Source organism: Akebia trifoliata, chromosome 16 (assembly GCF_017979445.1).
Source record: "Akebia trifoliata isolate Shusen 1 chromosome 16, ASM1797944v1, whole genome shotgun sequence".
Classification (NCBI taxonomy): domain Eukaryota; kingdom Viridiplantae; phylum Streptophyta; class Magnoliopsida; order Ranunculales; family Lardizabalaceae; genus Akebia; species Akebia trifoliata.
Genome location: NC_141390.1, coordinates 23,938,367 through 23,959,778, shown reverse-complemented (window position 1 = coordinate 23,959,778; position 21,412 = coordinate 23,938,367). Strand labels below are relative to the sequence as shown.

Genomic DNA, 21,412 nt, shown 5'->3' with positions numbered 1-21,412 from the left:
GTTCTGCCTCCATGCCATGTCAGCTGAGTATTGATGGAGCAAAGGCTTTCTAGTTAGTAAATCATTATTCTAAATAAAGATCTGATAATATGACGCAGTTTTGGCACACACCCTTGACGCAAACTGATGTGTCTGCTCAAAGTCTAGCAAATGGTGTGAATGACATCGGCAATAGCAAGAATTTCTCTCTAGCCCGTTGCCCACATATTTATTTTTATTGATTTCAAATCTTAAAAGGGGTCGTTGGGCCCACATTGATTATCACATTTACATTCTAATAACAGCCTTCTAAATTTCATGAAAATGTTTATATTCAAAAAATTTTATTTTAAAAATATTGTTTTTTAAGCTTGATCCATAGTGTTAAAAATGAGTGGCCAAACAAACAAGCACCTAAATTTAAAAGTAAAATTCAATGGTTAAAAATAATTAATTTTTTCAGGTTCATATAATTTTGTCCGTAACTCCATTGCATGCGATCATGTTTTTTAATGTCACAAGGTGATCAGATCAAAAGTTTCCTTTTTTTACACCATGGGCAGGAGAGAGAGAGAGAGAGTATGTTGTCAAAAGATTAGGCAAAAATTGTGTCATATTGTCAAATTTTTCTAAATATTTACCAAAAATCAGATCATTATGACATTATGTATTCATTGTTGACTCAAAATAAAAATTGTTTTTCAAGTAACCTTTCATCGTTTTGCAAAATCTTCATCCTAAGGATGGTAGAGGTCTTAATGTATATAAAAGATTCAATCTTTGGTTCATATTTTGTCTGTCAATCATCCGAAGCCCTACACGATCTTGAAATGCACCAGTCCAATCTTGGGCTGATTAGATGAAGTCGGGTTTATTCCCTCATGTATGGAAAACACACAATCCCGACCATGTAATTGTAAGATCATGGTTTTAAATCTAGTCCAAGATGACTCGTCTGAGTTGTCTCGGTATCTTCCACCAGTGAGACAAGTCGTCTCAAAGGCATTGTTTCTTCTAACTTAAGATATTTTTTTTATTCTCGTCTGAGACGACTCAAATAAATCGGATATCTTGTTCGAGACAACTCAGTCTCATTCATGAGTGAGAAAAGATGTCAAAACAAGTTTTAAAACGATGGATCCAATTGTCAAGATTAATTTTAAATGGAATGAGTTATTACGATCATTTACATATGAGGAATGTTAACGTCCAATGATCGTTGCAAAACTTGTTGTGGAAATTGCAGAGATAGAAATTTAAAATATGGACTTTGGGTAAGTCGAATTCGTTCCATAGGGACAGTTGGGATTCAAATGTTCAATCGGTTAAAATCTAAAACAGAGTTAGAAACAGATTGGTTATAAAACAAAATAAATTTGTTGCAAATTAGAAAATGAAAATTAGCAATAGAAAAGAGAGATTGAAACTAGTGAGAAAGGGCTTAAAGAGCTCAAGTCTACCATTGCAAGTCATCCAAAATGCTAATTAATTATAAATATGACTCAATCCACGTAGTAAGTCATTGCTCGTGGATCGGAAGATAATTCAATGTATCCATTGATTGGAACACAAAAGTATCCATGAAGATCTCTGATTTTGGCAAGATTATCCGACTTATGCTTCCATTCATCACAGAGCATGAGTGTTCTTGAACTTATCTAAGTAATACTCATCAAAACTGGAATTAGAAGCATGAGTTAGATGATCTTATCATGAAGAGATTCACAGATTTAACATTAAACACAAAAATATAGAATTGAAATAACATGAGTAGAATGAACTTGCTCCGGCATCCTTGATCTCTCTAAAGAGGATCTAACCGATCATTGCAAGGATCATATTGCAGCAATAAGAAAATAAAAGAAGATAGTAGATGAAGAAGAGAATGTAAAACAATGCTGCACTTCCGATTTCTTCTTTGATGGTCTCTCAAGAGAATTACAAAAAGAACTAAAGAAACAATTGATCCTCTCACTACTACACAAACTCTCTAAAATAAAAATCAGGAAAAATACAGAGAAATTAAGGAGAAGAAGAGAGTTAAGAGGAACCCAAGAGGGGATCCCTTCTTTGAAATCAACCATCTAATTTATAGCATTCGCAATCGGGTCATTGGATTGATTTTTCAGATGATTTGATTCGAAAGGCCCATTCAGTTACAACCACCGAAGCATTTGGAAACTTCTGTACAAATCTCGAGGATAAATTCCTCGAGATCACCGCGGAGCACCCAAGTCCAACTGCGGCGGGATGACGTGGCGGCCGAATTCATCGAGATTTTGTTGGATGCTTCCTTTTTGCTCGCGTATTATAATCGTCTTTATTTCGCGATTTGATAATTTCCACGTGCGCTTTATTTATCTACAATTAACAATAAAATCTCATTAGCTCTATTAAATTTGGAGAAATAATTAAATTTGTAATTATTTAAAGGGATTAACATTTAAAATGTGATAGAATTTGTGAAATTATGATCTCAAAATCACATTATTGGGACCTTATCATCCAATGCTCCGTGCTTCATTAGGACATTGACATCCTCTAATACCTTCCTTTTTCAATAATACTTTTGGTTGTTTTATCTTTTAGTGAAAAATATATAATTAGTCATATTAAAACATTATTCAGAATAATTTACATTTCAAAGTGATGACATAAACCTTTGATCATGATCTTCAATGTGAGAATTATACAAAATGATTGAAATACCCATATCTTCAATCTTTTAGCAAAAATTACATAATTTTTTCTAAAAAATAAAATCACCACCTTCAACTTTTTCAACTTCATAACGTTGACGGTTATATCTAGGTCTAGCAACGGATTAGTTTGGTGCTGGTTCAATACCACCCCAATACTGATCCAATTTTTTTTTGAACATATATTCAACCCGATCGAATTAATGAATTTATGAACCGAATCTAATTTGTTTTATCCTTAATTTAAAATCGATGAACACATATCTTATTGTTAAATTATTAATTTTCAAAAAAAATTTAAAATCCACTATTCAACTACAAATATAGAGGGAAACTAAAAAGACTATTCTATCTATATGTATTTATATGAAATTAAGAATAATAAAAATATATTTGGATCAGATTTTTTCCAGAACGGTTTGGGGTACATCCAAATCCAATCCAAAATTATATCAAATATAAGATTTCAATCCAAAAATCTGATTTTTCATATTTTTTCGAATCAAATCAATTCGAATCAATTTGGACTTCAGGTTTATTTCGAATCATTGCCAACCCTAACTATATCTAAAGAAAAACACTTTTCATACTAACTTGGTAAGATTTCAAAACTTACTAAGATTCGTTAGGGCCACATGAATTACCCCATTGGCAATCAAACAATAGCCTCCCAGATAATTTTTGAGTTTGATCCAAGGTATTGAAAATATATAACCAACGAATTCTAAAAGCTTAAAATTAAAATTCAATGTTTTTTTTTTCTTCTATTCAAAATTCTTAGAATTTTGTCCTCTACGTGATGTGACATAGGATCATGTTTTTAGATTCCAAGATCAGAGCTCATGACCCTCAGTTAGATTTGAAATCTTACTAAGTTAGTCAGGCTAGACTGACTCATATCTAAATTCTTAGTAACACACGCACGCATACAAAGTTAGCTTACCACGTGTTGTCTGGAAAATGATTCACACGTGTCCTGAATCTGTATTTTTAAATTTCATGAAAATAAATGTTTCTTTTATTCTTAGCTACAAACATTCCTAAACATGCGACCTTTCATGTTTCTTCCCACCGTTTTCTGTTTCTCGTTTTCTCCAACTTCTCTTCTTCTTCATGAAAAGGTGATTATAGTGAAAAGTTAGGTTATCTAAGATCCATTTGATCGCAGAAATTCGCTAGAATTTCCTGCATCCCCAACCAAATGCAGGTCACATTTTTGCTCAAACCATCAATCTCTCAAATGGGTTTCCTAATTTGATTCTCAATTTCTATTATTACATTGTTTCTGTATGGAATGTGATATTTAAATGACCTAAATGGGAGGTTTTTTGGGCTCAGAATGGATTTTTGATTTGAGTTGTTGTTGATCTCTTTCGATTTTTGAAGGAAATTTGATTGGGAAATTGATGATAGGCCACTACAGAAACCAATTTCATCTATGAAGACTGGGGTATCGAAATTGCCGCACCTGATGCAGTTTGTCGAAACGCGAATGCTTCTTCTTGGGCGGTTTCCTAAGATTTCTTTCAGATGGAATGGCAGATCCAGTTAGTTATGGGAATTCTAACCGCGACATCGAGCAAGTAGGATTTTTTTTTTTTCGTTCAATTTCCTTTACATTATTCGTTCTTTAATTTTCCATACTTTTTATGATACTTTTGTGATTGTGGAAATTGATGATTTGGGTTAGATATAGATGTTGTTGATGTGAATTCGTTTGGCGGGTATTTATAAAATCTGTTTTTAACAAGGCCCATTATGATTAAGAGTCGCAAAATGTTTCTTTTGTCATTGTTTGATAAGTTCGGAAAATAAGAAATGGGATTAGATTTCAGTTGAAAAACACAATTTCTAGTATGCTTACTTGTGGAATTTTGTTCTCTCGTATCGAAATCAAATAAATACTACTAATGTCAAGAAAGAGAAAAAAAAAATGTTCCTTTAGAAGGGGTCTCAAACTCTCGTATTTGGTCCGAGACAATGTGATATAACCGAGTTATGGGAATCTCGATGTAAGTTTAAAAAAAAAAAAAACTTGCATTTATGCTCTCTACGTTTGTTTAGGGGACTACACTTGGTACTGTTGCATCCAAGGATTAGATAACCCAACCTCTTGAAGAAATGCCATATTTCTTCCAACTACAGAAGACTTCCATCATGTTCCTCGGAATAGTCCAAACATATAGCAAAGAGATTGAAGAAGGTGTTCACTATTGTATCCACAAAGCAATAACGGGATAAATGACCAAATGTCCCCGCTCAATGTACACATATCACAATAATTGACCATGATCTTCTTTCATATAATAAGGTAGTTCACCATAGGAATATTGTCAAAAAAAGCGGTTCATGCAAAGAAAGTGATCTTTTGGATGGGGTAAGGGATCCCCATAAAGGGAACTGGGAAAACTTTGATGTAATGCCTAATGGCCGAATAGAAGGACTATGTTGAGAGGCTAACCTTGCTATCCATAAATACCATTGTCTGCAGTTGATGGCTGAAAAAGAGAACCCAATAATCTGATATAAGGCTATTTATCAAAAAAAAAAAAAAAATCTGATATAAGGATGTAAGGCCCTAATCTCAAGATGAGCTATCCCCCCCGAACAATCCCTGACCAAGCAATCCTTCTTTCGTTCCTGAAAAATAATATGGTTTAGACTTATTTTAAGTGAGAATCTCCATACCACAAGGTCTTGAAAAGGAACTTATCACCTTTCTTGACTTGGTAGCAAATATTGCTTATGAATTTAAACCTCACATGAGAGACACTGCTATACGATATATACCCATACGAGATTTGATTGGATTGTTACTGCCTTGACAACACCTATATTTGTTCACAGGATCAACTCCAAAGACAACTAAATTTTGTTTTTCCCTGCCTCTGATGATTAGATTCTAGAGCATAACAAAAGGTTGAATAGCTTTTGTGTTTTGAATAGTTTCTTTTATGTTTAATATCTGAATGGACATAATAATTGTTTCATGGGAAGTTAACAGCATTGATATGGGGTTATATGTGTTTTTTTAGTGTTTGTTTCTTTGGATTGTCTTCTCAACCTCCTTTTTAATGAATCTTGATACTAAACAAAAAATAGGGTTGGGTTACGCTGACTCAAGAAAATATGACACAAAATCTTGACCGTGTAAACAAAAATCCAATGGTTGAAAATTGTCTTTGAGTTAAGTGTCATCGGGATATGTATTATTGAAATACACATAAAATCTCAATCGTTGGACTTTAAGTTTACACGGTCTAGAGCTTGTGTCATATCTTGAGTCATATTTCTTGTCATACCTTGCTACATTTTTTGCTAAAATTGAATTATTATGATTATGTATACTTTTCTTTAGTTTTAAGACCTTTATCTTTTTCTTGTGAAGGCACTTATAGCTTTGAAGAAAGGTACTCAGCTACTCAAGCATAGTCGAAAAAGCAAGCCTAAATCTCGCCCTTTTAAAATTTCTGCAGTGAGTTGTTATCTATTTTGAGTTCAGATATTCAATTTGGTTAGTGCTAATAAATGTGATGGTTATCTTTTGGCATGTATAAATAATTTATCAAAATAAGATATAAATGAAATCTCTCTCCCCCCCCCCCCCCTCCCACACGCTCTCTTTTTTCATTGTACTTTTTGTCTCTTCCTTAGATGAAATATATTCCTTTGTAGCAGTAAACATTGCAGATTGTCTGATTTTTTAGTCTTAGGAAGTTTAGGAAAATAAGATAAACTTGTAACTTCACATTTAAGGCACATTTCTTTTAATAATATTTGACTTCTAAAAAAACGTTTTAGGTACATCTCATTTATGTTGTAAAAAATTAGAAAAATCTAATGCTAAAAAGAAAATAACAAATTTGAATTCTTTTGAACATGCACGAGAGAGAGAGAGAGAGAGAGAGAGAGACCTTTTCTCTCTGAAAAAGGAAAGCCAAGTTAGTGCCAACCTTTGAAGAAATACGAGACAAAGAAGAGGCATACCTTGATTATTACTCAAATATTACATTTGTGTTGCCCTAGGAAACAAGGTGAGGAAGATCTTCCTCCTTCTATCATAGATAATTTTTTCATCTCTTTTTTCAATAAAGTCGATTTTGTCAAATATGGCATTCATTTTTGGTCAACTCTTCTGGATCCTACATTTTTCTCACCCTTTTTTTTACCTTCAAATGAAAAGAATAACCTGCAACTTGCTTCCTTCTCATTAAATTCCATCATCTAAAGTTGCATACAGTGCTATCAAATGCGGTTGTATAGCGAATTTGCGATGCAAATGCTATTTCAAAAAAACAAATCACATATGTTACCATCTCATATCTAAAAATATGCTATCTGACAAATATGTGATGGCATACTATCCAACGGTTAGAAATATGACCGTTGGACACATTTTTTTTTCTTGTTCTTTAAACACTCTTTTATGTTATAGATACCACACTTCTACCCTCCATACTTCTTTTACAACATCTCTACTACCTTCTAATTATCTAATCTCTTTCTTACTCTCTCGCAAAGCCTCCAACTCTTAAATCTCTTTATTCTCGAATCTCTATTCTATACTCTCAATTCTCAAAGTTCACGTCTGAAGTTGAGACTCTCAAGTCTCAACTCTGAAGACTTGAAGACAAAGAAAGTTATCACCTACTACTCAAGTCAAGATTCAAGAATTAAGTGAAGTCATCAAAATTTGAAGATCAAGAATCAAGATTCATCCAACTCAAACTAACTGTTGGAGTTCTTATTTAGTGTCTTGTGGACCCAATACTTAAGCCCACATGACCAACCACATGTTTTTAATATAAAAGAGAGGTCGAACCCTATTGAGGGTGACCGACTCATTCTCTTCTCTATTTTCCTCATTCTCTCCTTAATCCTAATGTCCTAACATTGGTATCAGAACACTTCTACCATTAGATCTACTTGACTTTTCTTCTTTTCTTCCATTTTCTTAATCCCTTTCTTCTCTCTTCGATCCGATACTGCCAAACCCTAAGGGGCCTTAGTTCCAAAAAGGGATTAGGTGTCTGAGGTTTGTTTGTTTGTTTACACCTAAATGTTTATCTAGGGCTTCATTTGTGTTTGTTTAAGGTGTTTAGGAATGATTGGGGAATTGGTGGACAGTTTTGAAGCCACAAAATTCAGTTTAAAAAAAAAAATTGTGAACAGTGTCGTGTGAATAGTACTGGTGAACAGTATTTTTTGTGTGAATGGTGCTCGTGAACAATGTTTTGCAATAAAAAAATCGACTTCTTGATCAATAGTTTGAAAATTTTTCCAGATCTCAATTTTTTTTTCCTGGTATTTTGGGTTTTGCAATTTTATTCCGATCGTTATTTTTTTGGCCTCTCGACCCAAGCCGCATATCTTAGAATATCCCAAGGGATACTCTATGTGTATATATATATATATATATATATATTTTATCTCTGTGCGGATTTTCAATTTACTTCTCCTCGAATGGAAAATTTGGGGGTTTCTAATGGTATTAATAGAGGAAGTCATGGTGGCCGTGGTAACGGAGGCCATGGTGGTGATTTGAAGTGTACCTATTGTGGGTACACCAGTTACACTGAGCAATTTTGTTGGGATAAATGAGGTAAACTTGCTTGGGCTAATCGGGCTCAAGAGGAATCTCCTCAAAGTTTCACTGATTCCACTTCTCAAACTGCATCTAGAGCTGCATTTTCCGATCTTACCACACAGTTGGGAGATATTCTTTAGAAATTGACAGTAGGACCTACTCCACCCATAACTTCTTCAAGTAATCCCACATTTATGGCTGCAAGTCTTCCTCATCTTGGGTCATCGATTCGAAAGTTAGTGTCTACATGTCTGGTATATCTCGTCTCTTTTCTAATTTTCATTATCTTAATTTCACATTGTATTATTCGATAGGTTCACTCGTAATGTAGTTGGGAAATGTGATGTTTTTCTAAACTCATCTCATCCCTTATCCTTTACTCTTTTGGTCCCTGATTTTCCTTTTAATCTACTTTCTATTAGTTAGCTTATAGAATAATTATAGTGTTCTGTAACCTTCTTCCCTTCTTGTTGTGTCTTTCAGGATCTTAAGACGAGGAAGATGATTGGTTTGGGGCATGAGAAAGATTGATTATACTATTTAATGCGTGATGTACTTGCTTTTGCCTTGAGTGATTCAGTTTCACTTCTTCAGTGATACAATTGGTTGGGTCATGTGTCTTTGTCTAATTTACGTGTTGTTATTCCTAAGTTGAGTTCAGTTTTAGTTTTAGAATGTGAGGTTTGCCAATTAGGCAAGCATCACCGTAGTTCTTTTCCTAGTCATACTAAGAGTCGTCAATCTAATCTTTTTGAACTAATTCATACAGATTTTTGAGGTCCGTCAAGAATAAAAAATTTATTTGGTTTTCATTATGTTGTAGTGTTTATGGATGATTATTCTCATATGGCATGGCTCTTTATATTGAAAGATCACACTAAATTATCTCGTGTTTTGCTTACTTTTTATCAAGAAATTTCAGTCCAATTTGGTAAATTTGTGAAAATTATCTATTCTGATAATGCCTTAAAATATATGCAATCTTCTATTCAACTTTTTTTTTCAGATAATGGCAACATTCATCAAACCAGTTGTGTTAATACTTTTCAATAGAATGATGTTGCTGAGCGAAAACATCACCATTTACTTGATGTTGCTCGCACCATTATGTTTCAGATGCATGTACCTAAGTCTTATTGGGGTGATGTCGTCCTCACCGCCTGTCATTTTATTAAACACATGTCATCATCAATTTTAAATAGTCAATCACCTAAACCAAATCTATCCTATACCCAAATACCTCGAATCTCCTATTTTTACAAAATCAAATTCCATTTTTTATCTCTCATCAACGTCTTGCATCAAATTTGGTATCAGAGCTAAACCTGGAATAGATAGAGATGGTATTGAAAGTCAAAACTAGATTTGTTTTACCTTCTGGAAAGTCATTCAAGGTATTGTGCAATGATGAATACGAGGAAAACTTGATTTCCATAAGTTTTTCTGAGAAAATTTTGCAGAATGTTGAAGATAAGACATATTGTGGTTATTATGATTATGGCTATGTCGTTCAATCCCATCAGGGAAGTTTTATCCATGGTGTTGAGTGCAAGGTGGTCCCTCTAAAAGATTGTCATATTGTGTTGGGTCGAGGTTGGATCTCACATGTACAAGTTACGCTTGATGTGGAGTGAAATATTTTACGTGTTACTTCAGACAGACAATATCTATTCAAGGTATGTCCATGAAAGTCAACTCATGTGGTACCATCAATCCAAGAGCAGATTAAAGAAAAGACAGATCAAACATCAAGTTCGAAAGATGGTGTTCTTACAACTCTAGAATCAACGTAAGAACAAGATCATGAAGTGGAAAATACGTCAAAAGAGCCTAAGGAAGATCTTTTAGAGACAACATCTATAGTTTTTATTCATGGTGCAATTGTTCCATCACTACCTAAATCAACTTAATCATCTCAAACAAGTACGATGAAGACTTTGTGAAGATAGAAGATCATAATTTGAAGTTAATAGTTCAACACAAGATCAAAACATGAGGACGAATCTTTGCCAAAAGGGATGAACTACAAATTTTCATGATCATTCTCAAGTACTTTAAAACTCGATGACGAGTTTTCTCCAACCAGATGGGAATAATGCGGAATGCAACTGATGATGAGAATTATTACAATTTTATTTCACCAGTGACGAAATCTTCCCAATTAATTAGAATTGATGAGGACATCAAATCTTAAATAGCAGATTTTAGTTTGTATTTAGATTTTTTTTAAGGTTTTATTTTTATGTTTTATTAGCCAATGGTCTTAGTATAATATTTAGGAGTAATTTAGTATGTCTTTTATTTAGCTTTATTAGGGTTTGAAAATTAGGAGAGAGAAAATTACTAAATTAGGTTTATTTATTTGGTATTTTAGTTTTACTATGATTCTTGATTTGTTTTCTTTATATAGATTGTATTAAGGTTTTTTAAATAATGAATAATGAATAATGAATAAAATTGAGATTGAAGTTTTTGTATTCTCATTATAATGTGGTGTGAGTTCATTTTGTAGTGAGTCCAATATCTCTTTTTTCTTCTAATCTTTATTTTATTTTATTTTTTATTCTTTTATTTTTCTTGATTTTCTTCAATTCTTGATTTTTGAAACCACTTTCTTAATTCTTGATTCTTGATTTCTTGAAGTCTTGGATTCTTGAAACCCTTTTCTTGATTCTTGATCCTTAATCCTTCCTTACCCTACAAACCCCATTTGTTTTATCCTTTAATCCTTTCCCACTTTCTTTAACCCTTACTCATTAATCTTCTAAACCAAATCTACCCTATACCCAAATACCCTATTTTTCCAAAATCAAATTCCATTTTCTTATCTCCCCTCATCGTCCTGCATCAGTTGTCCTATCACTTAACACTACTGTGTAAGTATTGATGTTTCATTCTTTGAGTCTATATCTTATTTTCTTTTGTTAGTGTCTCATTTGACTTGAATATTGTGTCTTCTCATCAGGGGAAGTTGTCTCCTACAGTTTCCTACTCACCCGTGCTTCCAATTCTTCATGCAGGTGACCCTTCCACTGTGCCTCTTCAAGAATATTAATACACTCGTTTCCGAGCACCTTCATCTTCTTTGCCAACCCCAAATCCTTTATCAGCTTCACTTGAGGTGTTCCTCCGCTTCCATCGACATCTACTTCTTCCTCTAGTGATCTTCCTATTGCTTTAAGGAAATGTACTAGAACTTGTACTAAGCACCCAATTATTGATTTTGTGTGTTTTCATCAGATGTCACTTTCATTTTGCCAGTTTGCACTTTCCTTGTCTGCTATTTCTATTCCTACTTTCTATACGGAGGCATTATCCTTCTCTAGGTGGAAACTAGGTATGGATAAGGAGATTGCGGTCCTTCATCATAATCATACTTGGGACCTATCTCCGCTTCTACCGGGGACGCAAGTTATGGGGTAAAAATGGGTATATATAGTCAAGTATCTTCCTAATGGATCTGTTGAGAGGTTGAAGGCTTGCCTTGTAGCTAAGGGTTACACACAGACTTATGAGGTTGATTATAGTGAGACTTTTTCTCCAGTAGCTTGCCTAAACTCTGTTAAAGTTCTTATTCCTATTGCAGTGTGTTATGCTTGGCCCTTGTATCAGTTGGATATTCAAAATGTCTTTCTATATGGAGACTTGCAGGAGGAGGTAAATATGGAGCTGCCACCTGTGTATGTTGACTTTGGTAAAACTAGACTAGTGTGTTGCCTACGAAAGGCAATCTATGGGTTGAAATAGTCGCCTAGAGCTTGTTTTGATAAATTTAGCTCAATTGTTATTGCCTATGGATTTGTTAGGTTTGCTTTTGACCATTCAGTGTTTGTGAGACAACCTTCTGGTGGAATTATTGCTTGGATCTTCTTCACTACTTCTTCGGTATTGAAATAGCTCACTCTAAAGAAGGTATTAGTTTGTCTCAGAGCAAGTTTGTTCTACATTTATTATCTGAGACTAGTACTTTAGGTTCTAAACCAGTTGATACTCCTATAGATTCCACTACCAAGCTTGATGATGAACAGGGGGAGATTTATCCTAATGCAGGACGTTACCCTAGATTAGTTGACAAACTAATCTACTTGACTGTCACTCGCCTAGATATTACCTTTGTTGTGGGAATAGTTAATCAATTTATGCGTGCTCCGCGACAGACTTATTGGGATGCTATGTTTAGGAAACTGAGGTATCTAAAGGGGTCACCAAGTAAAGGATTATTATATAGACCTTCACCGCTTATATCCATCACTGGCTTCTCAAATACTGATTGGGTAGGAAGCAGGACTGATCATAAATCTACTTCTGGATATTGTACCTTCGTGGGAAGTAATTTGGTGACTTGGAGTAGTAAAAAACAGTAAGTTGTAGCTCGTTCTAGTGTTGAAGCTGAATACAGAGCGATGACACATACTGCATGTGAGATGCTTTGGGCTCAGAGTCTTCTAAAGGAGATAGGGATTGAAGTTCCTCCTCTTATGCCTATGTATTGTGATAATTAGGCTGCTAGCTTTATTTCTAGTAATCCAGTATTCTACGAGAGAACCAAGCACATTGAGGTTGATTGCCACTTTATCATGATATGGTGATGGCTAAGACGATATCTACTCCCTATATCAAGTCAGAAAATCAGTTATGAAATGTTCTCACAAAACCATTATCTAGGAATTCCTTTATTACTTTTTGTAACAAGCTAGGCATATCAGATTTGTATGTTCCAGTCTGAGGGGGAGTGTTAGAGTTCTTATTTAATGTCATGTGGGCCCAATACTTAAGCCCATACAACCAACCACGTGTTTTTAATATAAAGAGAGAGGCCAAACCCTATTGGGGGTGACCGACTCATTGTATTCTCTATTTTCCTCCTTCTCTCCTTAACCCTAATCTTCTAACACTAAGTATTAGTGTTAGTTACTTAGACATTTCTATGAGTATTTCATGTATTTGTATGACTATTTTGCTATTTTGACTTTATTGTTTATTTGATAGTGGACTATTTTTAATTTTTTACTTGCACATTTTAATTTATGAACTATGATTTATGATGAAAATATGAAATTTGTGCATTGTTTAATTATTATGTATTTTTTGGAATTTTTTAGATTTTTTCAGTATTTTTTTCATATTATGTATTTTGTGGAATTTTTTAGATTTTTTCAGTATTTTTTTCAAAAAAAATTTGTGTGGTAAATGCCACCGCATATGCAATATGCGATTTCGCATATGCAAACAGCATGTTCTGGTCGCACACACTCACATATGCTATTTAACAGCATTGGTCATATATACTTGAAGTAAAATGATGAAGTTAAGCATCATATTCCCAATAGTCTAGTTAGGAGTGCTACCTAAGATATGCTGGGAAAATACTTGTCAAGTACTCTAAATCAAGATCTTTTCCTACTTGCAGATAATGGGATCCTCCTGATCGTTAATCCAAATAAACGTAATTCCTTTTGAAGTTCCACATGAAGGTCTTTATTAACAAAGGCACCAAAGTTTCTCATGTTTTTTGTTACCCTGCTTCCACCTTTCTTCACATAAGAAAACCTGATTTCGATGAAGTGTCCTCCTATAAACCATGGATGGTCCGAATCTCTATTTCCTCAGTTCTAGTTTCCTGCAACACCACAATGTTTTCTCCCATCACCACCCCCAAGCTATGAGCATGGCTGTTGCAATAATTTCTAGATGTACTTTTTTTCATGACTCATTGCCCAACAAAGATGCGTATTTATGGTTAATGGAAATTTCTATTTATTACTTGGGTATTTTACAAACTATGCACAAAAGAAGAAATAAAATAAAAAAACAATACGGAGAAATTAGAAGCTGAAGCGGAAAACATTGAGCGCCTTAAAGAGGAAGAGAAGATAATGGGATACAATAAAGAGTTGGAAATTTAGTATTACCCCGCTTTGAAATTGGCTATACTGGGTTTATTCCCCTGCCAAAATGCAACATTTGGTTTACCTCCTTGATCGAAAGTCAACGTTGCTTTTTTGTTGATGATTTAATGGTGAAATGTTGTTGTTTTTTTTCTTTTCAAAATGCCCTTCAAAAAACTTAAATTACTAAATAAAAATGTCACCATTAAATCATCAACAAAAAAGCAACCTTGACTTTAAGTCAAGGCTGTAAATCTAATCTTGCATTTTGCAAGGGGTAGACCTAATATCACCAATTTCACAGAAGATTTTCACTGGTTTTCAGGAGCAACCAAAATGTAAGCAAGTTTGCTTTTAAGCATATTGTGCCTTCCAGGGCATTAGATCATTTTTTCCAAACTATAGGTGTGTCAGCCCATCAGAATATCTTAATAGGTATATCTAAGTTGTACTGATATTGATTTAGGCCATGTTCCGTATTATCAATGGATTTCACTTCTGTGTGACTGAATTTTCTACCCTATTGCTGCAAAAAGTAACGAGTATTGACTCAATTTTTGTATTCATTCATGATATTTATACAAGCTGTGATCATATTGGTATTTACAATATCAAGCTATTCACAGGATGAAACAACACTGATCTGGTTTTCACATGGAGAGGAAAGGAATCTGAAGTTATCTTCCATCTCAAAGATTATCCCTGGACAGAGAACTGTGAGTCAACTCTATTTGATGCTAAATAATGTTCTTTGTTCTCCTTTGTCATCTCTCTTTTTTTTTTTTTTTCATTTTTCTTTTAGCATTTGGTTTGAACTTTGAACTGCTTTTTTACTACTTTGCAAATGGCATTTGCAACATCCATTTGGTTTCTTGTTCTCTACAGGCTGTGTTTAGGAGACATCCTAGTCCTGAAAAAGATTATTTGTCATTTTCTCTTATATATAATAATGGTGAAAGATCTCTTGATCTGGTTAGTTAATCAAATCCACCTTATTTTCTTTTTTCATCAGTCATATTAAAAGTGAACTGGATACTGTGGTTACATATTGATTACTTTTTAGCAATTTCTATTCCATAGATTTGCAAGGACAAAGTCGAGACAGAGGTGTGGTTTTCAGGCCTTAAGAAATTGATTTCTGCTGACCAACGCAATAGACGTACAAGAAGTGATATTTCTGATGTAAGTGAGCATCCCTATCTAGTTATAATTCATTTCTTGCTGTCCTTAACTCTTTTTTTGAAACTTACCAAAAAAAGTTTTTTATTTTTATAAATAATTCAGATAATCTTGTCTATCTTGATTCAATAAGCTTTCACAGAATGAGAGTTCAATTCAGTATGTTGATCACTGATAAAGTCATGATTTTTTTTCTTATCATATGTAATTGTTAATATGTCTATTTTTGTTGTTTGTCTATCAATGGCAGATCAATGACAGCGGAGATTTCCTTCAGAATTATCGTCGTTTCGGAGCAACTCTAGAAACTACTCCAAGTCTTCCTCGTTGTATTAACAGAAAGTCGGTTGACTCTAGTTACCGTGAGTCTCCTTTTTATTTGCCAAGTTCAGATGTGGGGTCAGACCGTGCAAATATGCAACTAAGAAATAGTACCGGAGATGGTTTCCGACTTAGTGTTTCAAGTGCTCCTAGCTCCTCAAGTCAAGGTTCTGGACCAGAAGAAGTCGAATCCTTGGGTGATGTTTATATTTGGGGGGATGTTTGGTGTGATGGAAATCTATCTGATGGATCATTAAACTCTTTCCCTTCAAAAGCTGATGTGTTGCTTCCTAGACCCTTAGAATCAAATGTAGTTTTAGATGTTCTTCAGATTTCTTGTGGTGTTAGACATACTGCGCTTGTTACTAGGCAAGGTGAGGTTTTCACTTGGGGTGAGGAATCCGGTGGACGGCTTGGCCATGGAATTGATTCAGATTTCAGTCGCCCTCAACTTGTCGAGTTTTTGGCAGTCAATAGTGTAGATTATGTTGCATGTGGTGAGTACCATACATGTGCAATATCTACGGCCGGTGATTTTTTTACTTGGGGAGATGGTACCCATAATACTGGACTTCTTGGTCATGGAACCGACATTAGCCAATGGATACCCAAAAGAGTTTCTGGTCCGTTAGAAGGACTTCAAGTTTTGTCTGTTGCGTGCGGCACATGGCATTCAGCATTGGTAACTTCTAACGGGAAATTGTTTACATTTGGTGATGGAACGTTTGGTGTTTTGGGTCATGGCAATCGAGAAAACGTTGCATACCCAAGGGAAGTTATGTCGTTGAGTGGACTAAAGACCGTTAATATTGCATGTGGAGTATGGCACACTGCGGCTATCGTCGAGGTTATGGGTCAGTCCGGTGCAAACATTTCATCTAGAAAGTTGTTCACATGGGGAGATGGCGACAAATACCGTTTGGGTCATGGGGACAAGGAGACACGCCTAGTTCCTACTTGTATCCCATCCCTTATTGATTACAATTTCCACCAAGTGGCCTGTGGACATAATATTACCGTCGCTCTCACTGCATCGGGACATGTTTTTACGATGGGAAGTACTGCGTATGGTCAGCTCGGGAATCCATTATCCGAAGGTAAGATGCCTTGTTTAGTACAAGACAAATTGGTTGGTGAATTCGTTGAAGCGATCTCATGTGGTGCGTTCCACGTCGCTGTTCTGACATCAAGAGGTGAAGTATTCACGTGGGGTAATGGTGCCAATGGAAGATTAGGACATGGAGATACTGAAGATCGCAGAGGTCCAACCCTAGTTGAAGCACTAAAAGATAGATCTGTGAAACGTATTTCGTGTGGATCAAACTTCACTGCAAGCATATGCATGCACAAGTGGGTAACTGGTACAGATCAGTCAATCTGCTCTGGATGTCGGCAAGGATTCGGTCTAACCCGAAAGAAGCACAACTGTTACAACTGTGGTCTAGTACATTGCAATGCTTGTAGTTCCAAAAAAGCCTTGAGAGCTGCATTGGCTCCAACTCCGGGAAAACTAAACCGTGTTTGTGATTCTTGTTACGCAAAACTTAAAGCATCTGAAGCTGGTATTGCCTCAACTTTTAATAGAAAAAATGTTGTACCTCGGCCGTCGATGGACGGTAGGGAGAGGTTTGATAGGGGAGAATTTAGGTCTTCAAAACTTCTGTTGTCTCCTAACACGGAATCCGTTAAATATCTTGACATAAAGTCAATTAAGCATGGAATGAAATCTGATTCTCCTTCCATGATTCGAGTTTCCCAAGCATCACCGCCACCACTGTTACAGTTGAAAGATATTGTTCCAAGTCCACTTAGTGTACTTCAATATGCTTTAAAACCAGTTATTACCTCGACACCTCAGCCAGATATGACTCCAAGACCTGCTTCAATGTACTCAAGGAAGCCAAGCCCTCCACGCTCCGCAACTGTATTTTCTAAGGGTGTCATTGATAACTTCAAGAAAACAAATGAACATTTGAAACAAGAAGTTCAAAAATTGCAAAGCCAGGTAAGTAAAAACATTTCATTCCACTTATATAATCTTGATGAGTTTAAATGTGTCTAGTAATTATAGTGACAAATTCAGGGTTTGAGAATAATTCGGCAAGGGAATGCTTTGGAAAAAGTCGGCAAAAGTCGATAAAGTCAGGAAAACATCAGATAAATTTAAAAAAATAAAAATAATTTCTTTAAATATAAAAATGTAAATGTATATACACACATTTTATATTAAATGATAAAATAACGCTTAAAAGTGCTAAAAATAAAAATAACCTAAGATTTTTCAAAAAGTCATTGATTAAATCACCAATTAATCGTGATTTTTTTCAAAAAACTTTGTGCTTTTTTGAAAAAATCGTGATTTAATCGCCAATTAATAAAATCGTGATTGAATCGCAATTTTTTCAAAATTTTGCAGATTTTTTTCACTATGCTTGTAAAGGATGCTTCATTTAAGTTACCCGCTGGTCATAACTTAGTCTATTTGTTTCGTGATGTGAGCTTTAGGTAAAGAGTTTGAAACAGAAGTGTGAAGTTCAAGATGTGGAGCTGCAGAAATCACAAAAAATAGCACAAGATGCAGTGTCTTTGGCTGCAGAGGAATCTTCCAAGTGTATAGTAGCAAAGGAAGTTATCAAGTCCATCGCAGTCCAGGTTTTCTCATTCAATGTTCCCATTTATCATTTATTTCAATTCTGATTATTTAGTGACACCTTTCAAATGACAAGCAAGCAAACTACCAAGAAAGAAATGGAAAAACTCTAGCATTGATTTTATTGTTAGTTATCAAACTAACAAATATTATAGACTGATTGTGTACACATGATGGTTATTGTGCATGCTTTTTTGGACAAATTTTGGTTAAAAGGTGTTTTTTCATGTGTGTGGGTAAACTGGACTTGAACCCAGGACCGCAAAGTTTTCAAACCAACTGAGCATTGTGTTTGAGTCCAATTAGTTAAAAAGTGTCGCATGACGAAGAGAAGATGGAACTATATCCGTGTCCAGTAGGAATTATAACTTGCCACCAATTTGCATAATGAAAAGAAAACAAACTGGTCCTGTCCCTTGCCACTAACTGGGGTTGGGACAGGATCAGTTATCCTAGATTCCTAGTGGGGTAGGGATTAAAAAGAACAAAAAAAAAAAGAAAAAAAAGAAAGAAAAATAATCTATGGAGAATTTAATAGGGAGTGTTATTAGTTAAAAACCAAATAACTTATGAATAAAACATCTAGAGGGTCATACTCCAACAACTTATCCTTATCTTGCTCAAACTTCAATTTATCAGAAGAATAATTCCTACTAGAATAAACTTCAATGTATCAGAAGTAGAATTCCTACTAGAATAAGACATTCTTCATACAATTATGTAATGCCCTTCCAATAGCCTGATGGTGTATAGGCTCAGGATGGAAACTAACTGAAAAACCTATTAAACTAAGAATAAACTGAATTTCGAAACAAAGGGTCCTTACTAAGAATCATGGCAAGTGGTTGGATAACATGATCAACAAGACCAACTTTGCCGGAATTATATATCAACTTTCACCAACCTTTATGTAGAGATATTAGTATTCTTGGTTTTGTAAAGATAATGACAAGTCTTTTAGTGAGAATTACAGTAATGGGCAAGGATATTTGTAAGAGAGCTTCTATTGCCACACCAATTTTCCTAACGCCACCCCAAGATGTGTGCTAATTCTTTGGTGATTACATATGAATTGGGGTGGCGTTAGCAAAAGTTGGTGTGGCACTAGAATTTCTCTATCTGAAAACCTATTCTGTTATCTCCTTACATAGTCTCTGTTGCATTGACAGTCTGATTCATGCTAACTGAGTCATGTCCTTGCTTTACATTTTAGTTGACGGACATGACCGAGAACTTATCTCCTGAGGTTTGCGACAATGAAAACTTTAAAGCCGTGTGCACTCAAATTGAAGTTTTTCTGAAAACAAATGGAACTGATGAATCAGAAGTTTCTTCTTCTCCTGACCAACAACACTCTACCAACATACAAGATCAAAGTACAGCTGATCCAGGAGATAAGGACCTATCACAGAATGCTGAAGACAATAGACTGCCTCCTGCTTCTGATATTAGTGAGGCTGTTTCTCACCAAATCATTGAGAATGGTTCAAGATCAGCTAGAACTTCAGTTATGAAGAGGGAAGAAGGAAGAGAATTGACCGAGCAATTTGAACCTGGTGTATATGTAACTCTCATTCAACTTCGCAATGGGGCCAAAGTCTTCAAACGAGTCAGATTCAGGTATTTTTACCTACCTAGTTAGTTTATGAGAGCTTATATTGCCTCACCAACTTTTACTATCAGCACCCCAAAGCGTATGTTAATTCTATGGTAATTTACATGTGAATTGGGTGCTGTTAGTAAAAGTTGGTGTGGCAATAGAATCTTCTCTGGTTTATTCGGCCCTGCTGATTCATTATCTAGCAGTTAAACAGTGATTAAATCAAATAAGTTGAGCTCTCTCTTTTGCCTGGGTCTCAGAGAAGGCTGAAAATCTTTGTTTTTTCAAAAAATGGAATTTTAACAATTAAGGCCTAAATTTCTTTTGCATTTATATGTTTCGTTATCCTTCGAAACATATTGTCAAGTTTCATTCCAGCGTGTCAAAAATTTGGAATGTTTTGGAACATAATGAATCTTTGAACCATGTAGGACGCATTGATACTCTGATGTTCAATGGTTGACACCAGTTTGACAAGCTGTTCATTATCTCGACCCCCTTGCTTTCTCCTTGATTTTCAATAAATTTATCTTTACCGATAAAAAAAAAACAAGCTGTTCATTAGCTTTTCATATTCAATTTTTTTTTTTTTTTTTCTTTTCAAAGCTACAGTTTTATACCTTTGATTTGTCTGCAGCAAAAAGAGGTTTGCCGAACAGCAAGCAGAGGACTGGTGGAGGGAGAATAAAGATAGAGTGTTTAGGAAGTACAAAAGCTCAGCAATGGAGACGTCTCGGACCTTACCATCCATCAATGAAGCACAGTCTGAGGAAGTAGAAGCAGAGTCATCTTCATAACTTTGATTGTCGAAATCAACGAGAAGTTGACAATATAGGAAATTTACTCCCAAATCCACTGATTGTGGAGTTGTCATCTTTAATCACCGTCCATCCTTCATTGGAAGGGAAGGCATTCTTTTTTAAAAAAACAAGAATCCAAATTCATGTTAGGAAAAGAGGAGATGATGATGATTTTTTTGACAGATATCTTGAATGTAATTCTTTCATTCTTTTTCTTTTTTCTTTTTTCTTTTTTCTTTCTTTTTTCTTTTTTCTTTTTTCTTTTTTTTTTTTTTTTAATTTTTTTTCTGGGTTCTTCTTGGTATTTACCTTTTACTATTGTTTTGTACAGATGATAAAATCTAAACCTCTGAAGTTCTGAGGAAATGCTGCATCTTGCACTCTTATTTAAATATTGGTTAATCACCTGATTTTACTATTTACAATGGAACAAAATTGTGGTATTTTCCACGACAGAGGCATGCATAAACAAAATTACCATACCAACAACCTGTAACTTACGTAGTTATAGGTGAAATTCCATGAGAATCTTATATAAATTGCTAATTGATGGGTAGTTCTGGTTCCCTGATGGTTGTAAAAAAGCCTGGAAGTCCATTGTTTCCCTGATGGTAGTAAAAAAGCCTGGAAGTCCATTGTTTCCCTGAAACTTGTAATTCCTTTTCAAACACAATGTCACCTCGTTTGGATCTTGAAGGTGAATCAACTC

General features: G+C 34.8%; 1 protein-coding gene across 5 annotated transcripts; it reads left to right on the top strand.

Moving 5' to 3' along the window:
* The first annotated feature begins 3,704 nt into the window (after positions 1 to 3,704).
* On the top strand, positions 3,705 to 21,095 carry LOC147382978 (PH, RCC1 and FYVE domains-containing protein 1-like). Of its 5 annotated transcripts, none has more exons than XM_086428975.1 (10): positions 3,705 to 3,885; positions 4,102 to 4,261; positions 6,067 to 6,153; positions 14,780 to 14,869; positions 15,039 to 15,125; positions 15,234 to 15,335; positions 15,583 to 17,658; positions 18,159 to 18,305; positions 19,517 to 19,923; positions 20,541 to 21,095. In XM_086428975.1, exons 2-10 carry the CDS (start codon positions 4,214 to 4,216, stop codon positions 20,698 to 20,700), a joined length of 3,204 nt encoding a protein of 1,067 aa, XP_086285101.1. In that variant the 5' UTR covers positions 3,705 to 3,885; positions 4,102 to 4,213; the 3' UTR covers positions 20,701 to 21,095. The 5 variants fall into 5 exon arrangements, with proteins under 5 accessions (XP_086285101.1, XP_086285099.1, XP_086285098.1 ...); XM_086428973.1 differs by having other exon boundaries at positions 4,092 to 4,261; XM_086428972.1 differs by having other exon boundaries at positions 4,065 to 4,261.
* The last annotated feature ends 317 nt before the right edge of the window (positions 21,096 to 21,412 follow it).